The sequence below is a fragment of the Drosophila subpulchrella genome, chromosome 2R (assembly GCF_014743375.2).
Source record: "Drosophila subpulchrella strain 33 F10 #4 breed RU33 chromosome 2R, RU_Dsub_v1.1 Primary Assembly, whole genome shotgun sequence".
Taxonomy (NCBI): domain Eukaryota; kingdom Metazoa; phylum Arthropoda; class Insecta; order Diptera; family Drosophilidae; genus Drosophila; species Drosophila subpulchrella.
The window spans coordinates 14,225,667-14,244,243 of record NC_050611.1 but is presented as its reverse complement, the minus strand read 5'-3'; the positions used below and the strand labels follow the sequence as shown (position 1 = coordinate 14,244,243).

Genomic DNA, 18,577 nt, shown 5'->3' with positions numbered 1-18,577 from the left:
TTTTATTTGCCCAACCTGCGGGCGGAATTTCGGCCGAAAGATATCAAATGGCCGAGGCCATTTATTAATTTCCCTCGGACGATGCTGTCACTGTTTGAGATTCTTGGTAGGCCACCGCACTTACTTATGACAATTTGCCTATCTCAATTTCCTTTCCCCAGATAGCAGCACATCTAGAAGCCGAGTGCCACATTAAAATATTTTACACATTCATTTTCCGCTGGCTGTCGCTTGACCAGACAAAAAGTCGTAAGCGGCCAACGCAAAAATAGAACATGAAAAACCGTCTTAAAAAAGGGCAACAAAAGTAGTTCTGGCCCTCCCCCCCGAGGAAAACGGCATCGAAATATTTATTATATTTGCCAAATGGAGTGTGTCGAAGGAGAAAGGAGTGTGTGAGTGGTCTGTCTGAGATTATTTAGTTTGTTTTGGGGGCCGCAATGAAAAGGGTTAAGCAGGAGTATAAACAAAGGCAAGAAGACAACAATTTGCATATTTTTAATATTTTTCTCTCTGCCGGAGAAGGACAATTGCCGAGTAAATTTATGTTCATGCGTAGGAAACACTTAACTAAATTACATTCGGGCCAGTGATTCACAGATTTTTATTCTGTGGAATCGGGTTAAGGATTGTAGGTGAAGATAGAGTCCACTTTACACAGAAATCCCACAAAAATACCGTGTTTCGTGTGATTGTTGCACAATATTCTTTTCAAAACCACGAATATTACTCCCATCGATATGTTTGCTGATGAAAAAAACCATCCAGTTACATTTTTCACGCATGATTATGGTCAGCATAAATTGGCTCAAATAATATTTAATCAGAATAAAAAAGCTTTACATTCATATGCACGTGAAATTAAACCATTTAAATGGTTGCATGCTGATATTTTGCAGCCTAATAAATCTCGCAGAGATGAATGCATAAGCGGGCAATATGCAAAATTGATTTCGCAACAATTAAAAAGCGCATCATCAACAATCCAGGACACTTAAATATTTAAGCCTTTTTTCGGCCAATTCTTTTTCGGCGAGTGAGAGCCAACTGTCGCCAGTGGAATTGTCATGGTAGTTCCATTCACTGGCAGTTTTTGTGGGCAATAAACAAAAATTATTATGCTCAAATAAGCGTAAATGCATGCAAAGTTGGGAGGGGGAAAAAGGGCGCAGAATGGGTGGGAAAATGGGTGGAAAAGGGCTTGCATTGTTGCCAAAAAGTGTTTGAGTGACGATGATGAAAAATGCAGCAAGGCAGCGGCGTCAGCGCCGCATATTATGGGGAAAATGAAATGAAACGGAAGTTGCGAGCACTGAACACGTTTTATTGGCCCACACACACAGCCCCAGTTGATTTGACAACAAATCTGAAAAAAAAGAAGAATGGAAAACCTCGTCATTCGTATAAAAACGGTTGCAATGAATTTTTATAACCGCCAAACGGCGAGCAGGCAAATGAAATCAATCGAATCGAATGCAGTCAACAGCGCCACAATTGAAATGGAAAATGTTATAAATCGAACGAGGTGTGGCCAGGGGGGCGGGAAAACCCCTGTTGGGTGGTCGAGGTTTTTCCCACCATCCATGTTGTTGCTCTCTGACGCCAATCGTTTAGCGCCTTTTGTCTGTGATTTTTATTATTGTGCAAACTTTTTCGCCCTTCTTCTGCGTTTTTTACGGCTTGTCAACACTGAAAACTCAACTCGCTGCGCTCTAATTAAGAAGCTCTGATTAATGACGAGCACTTCGATTTGACTATTGTGGCCATTTTATTGGGATCTCAATCCGCAAGCAGCTCCGTCAATCATCAATCATGCATTACGTCTGGCCGCGTGGCAACTTGTAATTTGATTAGTGTTAGTTAGCCAGTACTCGATACTCGATGCTCCTCCTGTCAGCCGTCGTCAAGTCGGCCTTCTAATTCGATTTATCAATTCATTAGAGAGTGTCGCCGCCCGCTTGCGTCACCAGTAATCAAGTAGATTTTTTAATGGCAACTTAATGCATATTCATTAAGGCAGCCAGCTGTGTTTGGCCAATACATATATATACAATATATATATATTTATGTGCGCCGCAGAGCAGTAATAATTTTTATGCCTACTCCCCAGTCGATTACCACTGCGACTGGACCATAATATTGAGTCGTATATTTCTGGGAAACCCGGCGAAGGGAGATTTCTTCCCGGCCCATATTCAAAGTCACATAATTTTCCAATCAATTAGCTTTTGTATTGACTTTTGCCGGCAGCAACAGCCTGGCCAACGAACCCCCGAAAACTCAATTTGTATTTCGGGGGCCCGAAAACATGGTAGCAACCCATTGACAAGGAGGCAGGCGCAGGAACAGGAGCACATTTGACCGGTGAACCCAGTAAGGATGCGTTGACTCATGACCTACGGCCACCAGCCCTTTTCCATTTGAATACACCAGCAGGTCAGAAGGGGGAAAAGGGTACTGTGTGGGCCTGAGAAAACGTTTCCAAGACTTCACTTGAACAACTGGAACAGAAATCAATACAAAGAGCGCTACTAATTAATACCAGCAACTTGCCAATTAATTAATACAGGTGAGCTTTAAGCCAAACATGACATGTGAAACCAAAGGTTCGGAATTCGCATATAAATACATAGCTATAATTGGGTATCAGTTCGGTTTTCTCGCCGACGAGGACGGGAATTTATGGCCGGACCCTGTGACATTTGAGCCCACGTCCCTCGTCATCCCGGGGTAAAAGAGGGAGGACGGGGCCATAGATGGGTGTGGCGATTTCCCGATTTGGCAATGACATTTTAAAGCCATCTTTAACTAGCTTTAACGAGCGCCATCCGCAATCGAGTGACTTTTCCCCTCCGGCGGAAAAGCGAATGGGAATGCTAGACTCAAGCGTATTGAATGTCATCGCCGAGGGCCAAATTGCAGGGCGATCGGTTGTCAAAGCTGTAAAAGTCGCTCCAAGGACTCAGCTTGGACACCTGCGAATCGTAAGTGGGGGAGGGGTGGCTCAGGTTAAAATCCGACCCAGTGAGTGACCTCCGCTCCGAATCAAGGTCCACCACCCCCTGCCATCAGCTTAATTAAGCGGCCAGGGCATTTACGTGTTTGCTCTTATTCTTTTCTGTGTGCGTGTGACCGTCCTTTGGCTCGTAGTTTAGTTTACCGCAATTACAGCAATTAACACTAAGCAATTAAAGGCAACAACAATGCAAATTACGTGCAACATGCAAGCGCTCAACGAACCAACAGCCAGCACTACGGAGAAAAAATAATCGATGGGAATGTGATCGACTTGGGAGTTGCGCTGGAATTAACATTTACATTTAAATATAACCTAGGGTTAAATTTAAGGAAATTAAAGCTAAGATAAACTAGACGAATTTTTAATTTGCTTTTTTAAGGCCATGTTAAGGTGCAACTTGGTTATCTGTCAGATAAAGTTAACAAGAACTTTAATTTATCGGGCAGACAAATTCGATTTCTCAATGTGATATTAGTTTTACAAACGAAAAATCTTTACAGAGTCTGTTAACAGACAACTTAGTGTTTAATTCGGTCTGAAAAACTTGAAAAAAAACATTCACATTTAAATATAACCAAGAGTTAAATTTAAGTAAATTAAAGTTAAGGAAATAAACTATACATATTTTTAACTTTATTTTTTAAAGCCATGTAAGGTGATACTTGTTTATCTGTCACAAAAAGTTAGCATGAACTTTAATTTTTCGGGCAGACAAATTCGTTTTCTCAATGTGATGTTAATTTTTTAACCGACAGTTCTTCACAGCGTCTCTTATCAGACAGTTCAGAGTTAAATGCGGTCTGACAAATTGCAAAAGTAAAGTAAGCAAACTAATAGAACCTAACATGATATTGAGAATCTGAAGTTTTCCCTAAACAGCAATTTAACCTAAAGATAAAAGATAATGAATTATGATATGAATTATTACAATACATATTACCTTAAAAATTATATATTATATTGCAAGTAGTTTTATTTTTTGGAACTATCGATAAAAAGGATAGTATTCAAAAAAATGTATGCTATAATGATTGTATTATTTTTCTTTTGGGTTTATATAAGGTTTACTTTTGACTTTAAAAAATGTCCATAACATCTTTTACCAAGTAATGAAAGTATGGTACATTTTTGACTTGTGTAACATATATTTCTCTCGACAAGGCTGAGAGTGCAGATTATTTACTGACCAACACTTTCACGTAACACTCAAAGGGTTTTATTAGTCTTTCAGTCGACTTTTGCAGGGTATGAAAGCAAATAAACGGAGCGAAATGTTTGGCATCATTGGAGAGGCTGCCTCCGGCGCTGGCGGAAATAGTTGTATGCAGTTTTAAATTTGCGCCCGCGGAGACAGACAGTGGGACAGGAACTGGCCGGGAGAAGATCCCAAGGCAGGTGTACGGCTGAGCTGAGGTGCGATGGGGATTTGCCCGCCGGATGGAGGATGGGGGATGGCGGATTGCGGATGGGTCGAGGCCATGGTGCTGCGTTAAATGAAGACCGCAAATTCAGCGCAGCGCTCTAATTAAGTTAAGCCCAGACACTGGCAAACAGATGCCACACACTCGTGCATAGCTCTGTATGTACGTGATCGTGGCTCAATAATTAACTAACTGGCAATATGCAGCGGGTCCAAAATATATATGTATCTGCACCCACTATCTAACTGCTGTAGAGAGGTGTCCTCGCAGACTCGCACTTTGTTTACAGACAAGGACTTCAAATGGCATTGCACTTGAACTATTTCTGCATATTCTTATTCCGAATTCCCAGATTGGAGATTGTTTGCATCTCTGTGCCTGCAATTTGTTGCTGGCCAGCAAGCAAATTGAATTTAATTTTAACAATTTCATTTTATTTCTGGAGTGTCCGAGAGCAAGTTGTTCGAGGCAAACTTGAGCAGCAGAGGCAGGGACAACACAGTCATGTTCCTGTCGGTACTGCCGTTGGTAATTTTAATTGCCAGCACGCCCAATCCGGCTCGGTCTTCAAGTCCCAAAGTGGCAGACAAACATTTTTGCCCAAACTGTGTGAAAAATTCCCCAAATAATTCCTGGGTACAGACAGCACTTAAACAAAATATATATGCTTCAGTACACTTACAAATTTATTTACCAAACTGCTGTACCCAAGATCATTTTAATGAAACCTGAGCTTCCTTTTCTTTTCATAAACTTTTTTTGGTTCAATTTGCAGTACAAAGACATTCTTAATTATTTCTATTACAAATATTTGCTGTTGCCATAAGAAAAACATTGTAGGTATATTAAATTCTGTTCATATCACCACCGACTAGTTTTAAAAGAAAGGTCAATAATAAAACAATGATTTCTTTGGTTACAGACTTAAGCTAATCAGCGATTCTAAAAGTATTCACCGATTATTACACATTATTCTTCTGAGTGTTGGGGAAAAGTTAACGAGCTAAAAATATTCAAGAATCCGATTAAATAAGAACAAAAGTTGACCGTTTGTTTTGGCTTCAATTGGAAAATGTATTCAGCTTATTTTATATATTGCAAATATTTGCAATCTATTCAGAGTTGTGCCCAGTACCATCTGCATAATACCCGTGTATTAGTGGGTTTTGCGCCATAAAAATCCGGCGAAACGTGTGCGGGCATAAAAAAGGACGCTGCCACAATATGACAATCCATTGAATGACCATGGATCTGCCTCATATCACAAACAATAAACAGCCACAAACGCCAACAACAATGGAACATAAAAATGCAGGAAAAAAAACCAGAAAAAATAAAGAGGAAAACTAAAACAATGCCATGAGGGGGGGGGGGGGGAGCAGTCGGAAAATGGAAAAGAGTTGGCCAAAAAATATAAATCGCCTGCCAGCTAAGCAAAATGTCAGAGCCATAAATATCATAAAAAATATATTATCAAGCGACCATGAATTGGAAGGAGGCAGGGTATACGAAATATAAATATGTGTGTTTGTATACCATTTGGGAATAGGAATTTTGGTACTTCGACAAGCCCGCTTTAGTGCTGGCTAAAAATTGTGTGTTAACAGGCACTCGAAAAATATCTGCAGGCGGGGCGAGAAGAAAATATTTTAATACGAGCAATAAAATTAGAACAAAATACGCACTAAAGCTAAATTGAAAAGAAAATCGTTATGGTTGACACAAACTGAAGGCCATAGCCAAATAAAACCGTACCAGCCAAGAGATTTTGGGGTTAGAAGGAGCCAAGGCAAACCAAAAACGATTCGAGCGCGTTAAGCAAAACGCGTTTTAGTGGCGGCCCCAGCCAAAACTGCACACATACATATGTAATCAGAACGGCGGGAAAACTCTAGGAAAAACACATTTTATATGCTTGTTGTTGGCTTGCTAACTTTGGAACAATTTTCGTATTTTTTATGCGAGATTTTCCCCCGCTGATTCTCGTTCTCTTACATATTTCCTTTTTTTTAATATTTTTTCATGCGAGTTAGGGGAGAATAAAAGCAGCAGCGAGGAAAACTTCTTGGGTTCCCAATAATTTGTTGTAGCGAACTTGTTTTGCATGTGTGTTTGAGTGGATTGGGGTTTTGGGTGGTATTCTTGTTAGCCGCTCTACATATATCAAGCAGCAGCAAAAAAGCGAGGCAGGGCAGGAAAACTCTAACAATACAGCGGGGCTAAAAAAGGGAAAAATCCTAAGCAGTTTTCCACAAGCAGCAGCAGCGCAGTTTGTAGAATATATTTTTATTGCTATTGCGGACACACACGCTATACACTCTAAACCCAGCTACCAACAACAGGACCAGGCAACTCCTTTGGATCCTTCGGTCGTCGTTTTGCCATTGACTTCTTCTCGCTATTAAAGCGCTAACAAAAACCAACAACAACCACTGCGGAAATAGCGGAGCTGTAGCATGCTTTTTGTCATATTTCACTGGGCGAAGCACGAAGTAGCCAAAGCAAAGCAAAAGCAGGATCAGGACACGCATGTTGCGTACGAGGATGCGAGCACTTCATAAAAAACACTTTCATTACAACTACAACGGCAACAAGCAAGGAAAGTGTACTGGCACAGTGGAGAAAGTTATGAAATATTAAAGGAACTTATAAAGTTTTGTGTTTATTTATTATGACTTGATATCCTGGCGTGCCAAAGCTTAAACTTATATAACAGTTCCCCGAATTTCGTATCATATCTCCAACCAATGTTAAGTAAAACATGCATTTTGTGTTTTGAGATTGCATATATTTATGTAATGATAACTAATCAAAACCTGTCTTATACGTTTTAAGTTTTTTTGTTAGTTTCTTTTCATTAAAGTGAACAGAGAAAATTTTGCCGATCTCATCTGAGTTGAAAATGTTCTTGAAAAGAAAGCGACGTTTTTGAAGTTAAAAATGTTTTTATTTTGCTCGAATCAAGATCATTTGAACAAATAAACTATTAGTCCAGCCAGTAGTGTATACTTATCAGAAAGTTCTTAAATAAAATCAATTTAACTATGCTCTTCTCCCCATTTCGTTCTAGTATTGAGAATATTGATACCAAAATGTACTTACACAGTTGTTAAGAACCAATGTTCTCAATTCAAGAAGAACGTACTTAAATATTTATTCCCGTGTGGGTGGGTAAAATAAGTTCCTGTTATAGGATAACAAACTAAAATGTTTTATATAGAACCATATTAAATATTTTATGGTCTTATCCTTAAATACTTTTCACGCTCTTTTAAAGTTTAATTACTATATCTTACATTTTGGAAGTCAGTAACAATAGGTACATCCTTATATCCTATCCTAATATATTTCAATAACTTAACTGTTTTTAATTCTTATTTTCGGGACCTGTTCCACAGTGCGTCATCTGTTTGGGTTCGGTTCCGGCCGGACTACTTACTACTTCAGCTGGCATTATTTCATGTGCGAAAGTCGCAGCGTGTTGTGTTTGCTATTAAAAATGTCAGCCACCGAGTGTGTGAGTGTGTTGCTGTGTGTGCTGTGTGTTGCTGCAGCTGTAAAATGGACGCTCGCACACACATGTGTGCCCAAGAACACGCTTTTAACACCGAAATGAACTTGTTCGCCATGTTTATGAGCTGATAAAAAACAGTTGACCAACATTTGTGGAAGTGGAAATTGACTTTAACGGCGGGGAGAAGTGAATTAAGGATCTTTTTAGAGGATATGTGTGGAGTGCAGAATAATTCGTTAGTTTTGGGCAGGGACTTTCCCGAGGGACGGGACTCTCACCTACATCTGACTGATTTGGCCTACTTACAGTCGCCAGTTAACATTGCCTTACAGAACCATAAAAAGCTCAGGAGTCTGAAAATTTGGCACAATTTTCAGCCAGACTCCGAGTTTCTCTTAACAAAGAGCGTAAAGCTGTTGACTCAAAAGAGAAAGGTCTGCTCTTTACAGAGCTCTGTGGAACCGCTTAACAAATTGTTTATTGCCCTATTGTAGATTTTTAATAAACTAAAGAATGTGTCTTTGTTGAAAGCTACATTTGGAAAGTAATATAGAGGTTGTGGTAATTCTGTTGTTTTTCTTACTGATAAAATCATTGTTTTTTGATTGATGGGCAGGTGTTGATATCATCTGAAAGGCAACAGGTGGGCTTTTGATTGATGTTCAAAGGCTGCTGATGAATGATTGGTGATGAGAGCTACTAGGTGAAAATAGAACCCAAGCTTGGAATATTGATCTATTAAATATTATAAAAGTGTGTTAAGTATTTTTAAAACATGTTATAATACAAATAAAACATACAAATTTTAAATATCTAACTTATACCTTCTTAAAATTTATATATGAATGTTTTTCAAAATTGGTAGTGCCATTTCTATCACTTTTAAAGCTTCAGACTTAAGTAGTAACTTCTTAATCCACATATTTTAAAAGTAAATGTAGAATTTAGCACATTTATCAGCTGTTTTTTAGCACAAGCTGCGCCGGAGAAAAACCCGAGAGAAATGAAATAAGCCGAGAGAGAGTCGCAGAAATGCCGCAGGCTAATTTGAAATGTAAACAAGATTAACCGCTGCCATAATCCAAATGCAGCATATCTATCTATCTATATATATCTATCTTTTCAATATAGATCTATTTAAGTGTACTTTTAGCGACTAAGTTTCAAATACTATTTGCTTATCTGGTGTTTTTGGGGTTTTCGGGGTAAAAACTTACAGGAACCAATCCCAAAAGCGTGCTATAAAATCGCAGAGCCGCGATAACAGACCCCTGTTATCGGGCAGCATCCACAACCACCACTTCGGGCTTCCATCTTCGGGGTTTTGAAACCATCTCTCGAATGCGCTCTCGGGACCGCTTCTCTTCGTACCGCTTATTGGGCGGCTGTGAGCGGGTCACGCTCGGCTTTTGGTCGCCCCACTCGGCACGGATGCTGGCCGAGCTCGAGTATCTCGGTTCCAGCGTGTGTACCATAAAAATCGGTTCAGTGAGAGTTTGCGATCCCGCGGGTACGGTCGGAACTAACGGGACTTCATAGACGTGTCGCGAACAGTGCGAATTGGAATTGCTTTCCGGCCATCTGAGCAAATCAAACCGTGCTTGCAATAAATCACCGCCAAATCCATTGCCAGATCCCCACCAGCATCGATGCGGGAATTGTGTGAAATCCGGTAGTTATTTGTGGATGGAAATCAATGAAACCAATAGTACGATAGTACATCTTAGAAACTAGAGAATGCCAAACTAAGAAGTGCAAAAGTGCGTTATAAAGTCGCGTCCAGCGAAGTACACACACACTGCCAAAACTGGTTCGCAATGTAAGCAGCTGCCAAATGATGTTCCTTTTCTAGTTCTTGCTGTTGACAAGCAATTTGTAGCCATGACGCTGGATTCGCGAATCAGCGTATCGCCCATTCAAAAGATCTGACTCTGATCTGACTGCAGTGCCCCCCACTTTGCTTTCAATGAAAATCATTTTCATTTCCACGGCAGTCACACAGAGCCATTGAAAAGCGCACGAACCCCGAGTGGCGTCGTCGTGCTCGTTTGGATTATTTTGCTAGTTTAGTGGGTGTGCGTCTTTATCTCGGTCTATATCTATCCAGTACGATGTGGTGGTGTGGTTTTTTTTTTTTTATGGTGTAGCCGGCAGATAAAACGATTTCTCCGCTCAGCTGCTCGTTTCATCGCTTTTTTTTTGCGGATTTCTTTCATTTGCTTGCTAAAATAGTTTTTTGTTGTTCCCAACGAGCAGCTCGTACAAATTGCACGAAAATTGTTATTGTTGAGCATTTTAGTTATTTATATGGTTAGTTCTTTGCTCGTTTTTCGTATTTCGTAATGCATGTGCCGACATTTCTCTTCATGTAGAGTGGCCCTGCAAATGCCATCATATTTCATGGCACTCGGACATAAGTGCAAAATTGCTGGCCTTTGACGGCCATTAAGGCGCAGTGAAATGTGAGCCATAAACTCATAGATAAATATATGTAGTAGCATAGACCCATCCCCCCCTCCCCCCTAACACTTCACCACCCAAGAACGTGTACATATTTGTTTAAATTGCTAAATTGCTGAAGTGTGCGTGTAATGAAATTACACAGATGAATGCCACTTCAAAGCAAACTGTTGAGGCCTGTGATGGTGGCCAAATTGAATGTGCACGATAAGCTGCAGGGAAAAAGATTGACGGACCTACGACTGATTGGGATGATAGCGATATGAACAAGTGTTCCGGAATTAATATGAGGAGGTGTGAATTTATAGCTCAGATTTGGCCAGCTTCTATTTGACAAACTGACTGGAAGAAGGAATCAGATGAAAGCACGCAAATTAAATGAATACGAGTTAAAGTTCATCATACTATAGGGATTTATTTTTACGATACAAAAAAATGGGTGAACTATTTAAATTATGAACTTTAAGATTGTAAGGCCTAAGGTGTATTTATTTTTCTAATGCGTTTTATTGATATTAATTGGTATATTGCCTTTATTTTAGTTATAATTAACTTCTGCTTTGATTTTCTCTTAATATTTGTCTTGAAGAAGCTTTAATTATTATTAGATAAATCATAATAATCTTCAAGGTGATAGTTATTTTCTCATTGGAATAGGTATACCTATATCATAAATATTAAACTAATTGCTTGTTCATTTTATTTATATTAATTGGTTGGAATTTAGTTATTTTAAACTTCAGCTTTGATCTCTTTGATCTCTTAAGGCACGTCTTGAAAAAGCCATAAATGCTAATAGATAAATCATTATAATCATTAAGGTGAAATATATATTTTCACAACAGAATAGGTAAATCATAAATTTCAAACTAATTGTATGTTAAACTTATTCCGGTTCCGAATCAGGGTCAAACAAATTTTGGTTGGCTCTGAAATACTTCCAAATGCCCCCCAACTAAATACAATTTATTTTTTTTCGTATCTAGTTGATTGAAATAGCTGAGCATATGTACTAATTCCACAAAAGACTATTGTGTCAAATTGCAACCCGATCCCCGCTGTTTTCATTATGGTTTCTAATCAAACTCATTTATTCGCTGTGCCAAACATTAATTACGAATTCTGACACAAATTCGACAGACCAACAAGCTGGAGTTAAGGAGAACAATGGCCTAACGATTCGGCGACAAAAGCCATTTATAAACGACACACGATACAACATAAACAAAATTATTGGGGACACCGAGAACAAAGTGCATCAATTCGAAATGGAAATGCGAGTGCAAGTGAATTTTAATATGCAATTAATGCTGCGGACAGCTGGAGACCGAGTTTATTTGCATATCAAAACGCTCGTTATCAAGATGTGGATGTGTGGGTTCAGGGTGGAGGGTTGAGGATGGAGGGTTGAGGGTTGACAAGGCCATTCCATTGCGAAGTGTTAAGGAGTGTCCTGATGCCGGCTTAATGTTGGCATGCAAACAAGCCACCAGACTCACCCAAGTATGCAGCACAATTAGCAGCCCCGGGGATGGGAAACAGCTGCTGGGGTGTGGATGTGGATGATGATGATGTTGATGATGGCGCCAAGTGTGGAACGCTCTGATTGCTGCCCAGTCCTGAAGGTCCTGCCCACTCACACACACACACACATCCCGACGACCATTAGAATTTTTAGTATTCATAAAATTGCACTTGAACCCTTGCGAAACGAGGCAGCCATGCATGGCTTTTTATAGGCTCACTTAGCGCACATAAACCGCGAAAAAAGTGGCAGGGCCAGGTAGCAGCCAGGAGTATCCTGCTCAAGGACTCTCCTGTTGCCAGCACACACACACCCGCGCACTTATAGATGCCATAATAATATTGTAACTTTGCACTTCAAATTGCATTTTAATGCAAACACACTTCATTACATTACAAAATAAAGGGGCTGAACAGTGGTGGGGGCGGGTGGGCGCCAACTTCCCTGCCGGAAATGGAAAAACGTCGACACACTTTACTGCAGCTGCAGCCGGAAAACTCACACAAACACACACACACACACACTCACTTGCTGGCTTGGCAAGTTTGTAAATTGAAGTGCATGTCGATCGTAGGTGGATGCCTCAATGGCGAAACTGGCACAATGCTTCCCCCACAACCATTCTACACCCACCTGCCCACATCCAAACTAACGAACACACTCGCTCACAGGCACATGCCCATCGAGGTTACGTATACGCAGCGTGTACTCCGTTGGCAGAACCCACCGCCTTCACCTTTGGCCCTCAGTTTGCATTAGCTAATGTGAGTCACATTTTATTGGGAACGCTTTTTATTGGCTGCACACACAAGTTTTTATCCTTGCATAACCCATTCACTAAACTGATTTGCCAAAAGTTTGGCAAGGCCCTGGCTAAATGGATTTTGAGTGGCTCACATATTTAATTTCGGGGCCAATTTCCAGTATCGAATGTGTGCCAAACATTAAAGTCAACCGCCTGGCTGGCTGGCTGGCTGGCCGACTACTCTCGATTTAGTATGTAAATTTGATCAACTCCACTCGGCCATTTGGTTCACGTACCAACGTTTTAATTAAAGCTTTCATTTCTCGATTCAATTAAATGTTGAGCGCAAATCAAAACTGCATCTCAAATGTTTGGATATTTTTAGATTAGATTTTTATTCCCAGGCGTCGAAATTTTATTTAGCACTCCACACCATTTCGCTTCCCCTCTATATTGACTAACGATTTACAAATATTTTCACTTTATCGGAATGGAAATCCATTTGCAGGCGCTGCTTGCATTGTAAATAAATTTAGAGAAAATTTATTAACGCCGCTTTAAAAACATGATTAAGTGGGCACTCCACCGCTTGTCAGTTTGCGGTTGTGGGGGCTACAGTTGTTGGTCAAGTTTTACTCGCTTTATATTCAGGTCGATGGCAAATATAAAAACTTTAGGGCGTAGGCCGCGGAAATAAAATTAGTGCAGTCAGCTAAAAGCTTTTAGAACCTGGTATGCCATCGATAAAAATCCAGCTAGAGCAAGTCAATATATCATAAAAGCACGTCCCATCGAGGCCTCGATTTTGCGGTTGTTTAGGTAGGGGCCTTACAGTGAAAATAAGATTATATTTTATTTGTTTTATATTTTTTAAGAGCAGGGTTTCTTGAAAACGTTTGAAAGATTTTTTAAGGGGATTGTATATGTTGTATTTAGAAATGAAGTAGCTCTGTTCTGGTTTTGTTGTACTATTCAAAAATTGTGACGAGTTCTAATTGTGCTTGGATCTGCTTTCTATGCCATATAGAAAGTATCTAATAAATAATACTCTTTTTCAAGTCCTTATGATCTCACCTTACATAAAGTATGTTTTGTCAAATTCTAATTGTTTTTGGATCTGCTTTCTATGCCATATATAAAGTATCTAATAAGTTATACTTTTTCCTTAAATGGTTATGATCCAACCTTACATAAAGTATGTTTTATCAAACTCTTGCGTGAGATATCATTTTAAACTTAAATAAGTTGAATATCGTGTATCAGGACTTAACCTTTATGGTATTTTACCAACAATCTCCACCAGTATTGTTTGTGTTGACTAGTTTTTTTTCCCAGTGTCCCGTTACTGTGATATTTGAGCCAGTCTGTGTGAAGTCTAGAAAGATGAGCGTGTACAGTTTCCGATTTCCGCTTTCCTGTTTATCGTTTATTGGGTTTTTTGCAACGTAAAAGTAAAAGCACTGCCAGACCGAGACGCCGCCGAGCGAGGAAAGCAAAGGAATGCTGGAGAAAAACAAGAAGAGAAATTTGCACTCGTTAGCTCCTCAGAGGGAACCGACTTCTGGCAGTGCCATCATCGTCATATTGAACTTTGATGCTGGCACGTTTCTCCGGCTTTTTGCCGTAGTCCCCCGGCTTTTTCTCCCCGCTTAAAGATCTACACGCGCGGATACTTTGGCACATGTTTTGGTATACTACCATCCATTCACGGCCATTTCCCATCCAGAACTCCCGGGAGTTTCTGGGAGGCTCCTTTGCCAGTTGGTCGTCGTGTGTTGTTAGTCATTTATATGGGCCACATAAATTATAACAAATATGTACGCAGGCGGCATTCGAAATGATTTCTCACAGCTCGCGCACTCGGGGCTGCGAGTTATAAATAATCTTTAATTAAAAGAGCCCCGTGGCGGAAGACAGAAATATGTTTTAAAATATTGAGGTGTACGTGCTGTCGGGCGGTTGACAAAATGGCTAAATGCGCTGTGATTTGTAGCTGTCTACCCAAGACATCGCACTTTATGCAGATACATTTCCTTGTCGGATACATTTCCTTTGTTTAATTGCTCTTAAAGTAACATAATCTGATATCTGCATCTGCGCCGCATTTGATTGTGTGTAATTCGATTTGATTTTGCAGCGCGAATTAACAATTGCCGGGGCATAAATAACGCTCGTTTATAAATGCCATAAATTTAAAAGACAAACAAATTAACCCAATAAAATTTGTAAAAATCACATAAATTACATTTGCATGTTTGCATGTCGGTGAAAGTGCAATGAATTTGCCTACAAATTTGCCAAACCGAAAATAAAGGCAATTAAATGAATTTTACCAGGGCAACAGAAACGGCAAACTGTAATTACCCAAAAAATGGCATAAAATTGTACTATATTTTATTATTTGGCCTGCCATTGTTTTGCTTTATTTATGGGGATGTCAACAAATTTTGCACCTACATATGCCTCTCTCTTCAACTGCCGACTTTCCCTCTCTGTCTCACTCTTTGCAGCATTTGCGAAATAATTTAAATCGAATTGAGGCAAAAATAAATCGCGTAAATGAACCACCTTCGAAAAATGCTAGCAGTGCAAAGTGTGAAAGGTTTTTAAGCCGGAAAGTAGGCAACACCGGTGCAGGAGCATCAGGATACCCGGCCATCACCTGCCCCCTCAACTCCCTCATCCACATACCAGAATATTGCCTGCAGGATCGAGGGCTGGACCATCATCATGGGCAGGTCCTGCAGCCGCTGGCTCTCCCTGCCGCTCTGCCTGCTCGTCCTGTCTGCCCTAAATGGCCAAGCGGCGGCGGCGTCTCGCGTCCGCGTCAGCTCCTCGACGACGATGACGCGGAACATCGAGGAGGAGAACGGTGAGTGACCCATCATTTTATATTTACTAACATGGAACTAGGATTTATAACTAGAATTTAAGAATAGCTTGTTGATTTCCCGAAATTCCATTTCATCACAAAGTTATCTATAAGAAAATAACGATATTTTCTGTATAGAGCCATTGGGTTTCAAATCAACTTAAGCCAGGCTATTTAGACCCAAAAAAATAAATATTTAAAAATCAGATGGTAATTATTTTAAGCTTTAAACTCACTTTAAAATATTTGTAACCGTTATCTATATTGCAATATTTAAGTCATTTTCAAATAAGAAGCAGTTATCATTAGCTAAGGCAACGCTATTTATACCCAAGCCCTTAAAAATATAATATTATAAGTTATATTATGAAGACACTAATTTCTTTAAGATTAAATTTAGTTATAAATAAAAGTACTCAAAGAGTAGTCAAAAGTGAAATATTAAAGTTAGATGGTGAAATTGTAAATCAATTGATTTAGAATTTTTATGGGTATGAAAGGTATACCTATATTTTTGAAGGTTGTTATACCCGTTACTCGTAGAGTAAAAGGGTATACTAGATTCGTCGGAAAGTATGTAACAGGCAGAAGGAAGCGTTTCCGACCCCATAAAGTATATATATTCTTGATCAGGATCACTAGCCGAGTCGATCTAGCCATGTCCGTCTGTCCGTCTGTCCGTCTGTCCGTCTGTCCGTCTGTCCGTCTGTCCGTCTGTCCGTATGAACGCTGAGATCTTGGAAACTATAAGAGCTACAATACTGGGATTAGGCATGCAGATTGCTGAGATTCCTGCGCAGCGCAAGTTTGTTTCAAAAGAGTGCCACGCCCACTCTAACGCCCACAAACCGCCCAAAACTGTGGCTCCTACAGTTTTGATCCTAGAACAAAAATTTTAACTGAAATGTATTGTTCTCATCAATACCTACCGACTGACCTAAAAAAAAGTTTGCCACGCCCACTTTAACGCCCACAAACCGCCCACAAACTTCAAAAAATCGTAAATATGAACGCGGATATCTCGGAAAATATCAAAGATAGAGAAACGAGTTTTAAGATTTAGATTCCGTAGGCTTGAGCGCAGCGCAAGTTTATTACGCGAATATGCCACGCCCACTCCAACGCCCACAAACCGCCCAAGTCTGTGGCGCCCACAATTTTCATGGTAGATACAAAATTTAAACTGAAATGTATTGGTCTCGTCAATACCTATCGATTGATTTAAAAAAAAACTTTGCCACGCCCACTCTAATGCCCACAACGCTTAAATCTGTCTACCGCCGGTAGGTGGCGCATTTGCTGCTTGCATATCTCCATTTTCCTTTGGTCCCTTTAGCTGAGTAACGGGTATCTGATAGTCGAGGTACTCGACTATAGCGTTCTTCCTTGTTTTATAATAATAACATAAATATATTTTTGATAGCATATTGCAATGGTATCATTAGCAATGGTCTTTAAAAAATGTTAGCCATATCTTTTAAGTACTTTAAAATTTAAATATACAAGTTAGTCGCCAATCTTTTTTAGGACTTGTGCCTAAATATAAAAGTGTTTAAAACTAAATGGTTACTATGCCACCTAATAACAATTTACATGTTGTATGAAATGCTATCGAAAAGTGATGAGAATCGAAATAAAACTGCCTCGATAAGGGTCGTTTTGATTGTTTTATTTTTAATATATGTAGAGTTCGCTGTAACGGCAGTAATAAAACTATTTTAATGGAACCAAAATGAAATGAACAATTTGCGATGGCCATATCGAACTGATAATGTGTCTTTTTCCTTTGTGTTCGAAAGTTAATTTAAAATGAAAAGTTTGCTTTCCATTAGTCTTCTCTATGTGTGCGTTTACATGTACACACATATATACTCACGTTCGTCCTTGTGTAAGTGCGTGTCTTCATGTGTGCGTGGGCCTGGCGCAACTTTTATTCAATCAACATAAAGTTTATTGTGTGTAAAGAAAATTGCGTTTTCGCTTGCCTTTGTGGGCTGACAAAGCGAGGCTTTTGTCGCTGCATTATTGAGTAAATGAAATTTTCGGTTTTATGCGTGCAAATTAAGCCAAATTGTTATGGATTTGAAATCGATTTCGAATCGATGCGAATCGCGGTTTCCAAAAAAAATCCTTTTAATCGAAGCAGCTGACAGCTGTTGTTCGGGTATGGCGAGAACTTTCCTTTGGGCCATCACTTTCCCTGGCAAATAATAAAATGTGGCTAATAAATAAGCTCGAAGCCTGGGGGCTCCACTTTGAGTGCTAAACGAGCGGCGACGAAAGCCACAGAAATGCGAAACAAACTTGCCAAACTTTTCGGCCATCGAAAAGTTTCTGGAGTAGATGGGTACATTAGCATTGGGCCAAGTTCACAGGCCCCTGTCAGAGGCAAGAAAGAGTGTCCAGGTTCTGGGAATAGTTATCTATTGGTCGGTTCTGTTTCCATCTCAATTAACCCGGAAAGCGAGTGGGAGCCAGGCCTGAGATCACGCATACGCCATGTGGGCTTGTGTAATTTGGCCAGGACTCTTGGCCAGGCCAAGGCATCTCCTTATAGCCAACCCCCTCCCCACAAAGTCAAAGTCAAAGCCAAAGTCCAAGTCAAACAAACGTCCTGGCAGTGCAGCGGTTTAACGCCCGGGGCCTGGGTGCATATTGTTCCACTTGCCTGCTCGGCCTTTTGATGGCAAAGTTTCCAACTGACGCAAATTGCTGGTGTGGTCCGCATGTGGGCCATGTCGGCTCTTCATAAATTCAGATTTTATATGTTTTCAATTGAATTTCGTTGTTGCGCCAGCCAGTCAGCCATCCAACCAGCCAACCAGCCAACCAGCCAACCATCCAACTGGCCGAAACTTTTCACTTTGGCATTTTAATGTTTTCCAAGTTAACTTCGCCACACGCCACCACTTCCTCTGAAGTACATAGTTCCGGCCGTTTGCCTGCTAAGCTGGCTAGGAAAAGTATTTATCGCATTTCTATGAAAACAACCTACTCAACATTTTGGCCAAAAACTTGGAA

The 18,577-nt window shown here is 40.0% G+C and overlaps 1 protein-coding gene across 9 annotated transcripts in view; it reads left to right on the top strand.

Annotated features, from left to right (window-relative positions):
• Nucleotides 1-9,438: 9,438 nt before the first annotated feature.
• The window catches only part of LOC119550586 (nephrin), a 62,394-nt gene continuing 53,255 nt past the window's right edge, over nucleotides 9,439-18,577 (top strand). For 7 of the 9 annotated variants that reach the window (XM_037859384.1, XM_037859383.1, XM_037859385.1 and 4 more), the window contains exons 1-2: nucleotides 9,440-9,773; nucleotides 15,195-15,556. In XM_037859384.1, the coding sequence (XP_037715312.1) occupies nucleotides 15,415-15,556 (142 nt within the window). In that variant the 5' untranslated portion in view covers nucleotides 9,440-9,773; nucleotides 15,195-15,414. Of the gene's footprint in view, nucleotides 9,774-15,194; nucleotides 15,557-18,577 lie in introns of all 9 variants that reach the window. The other 2 variants (XM_037859389.1, XM_037859382.1) reach the window with 2 other exon arrangements.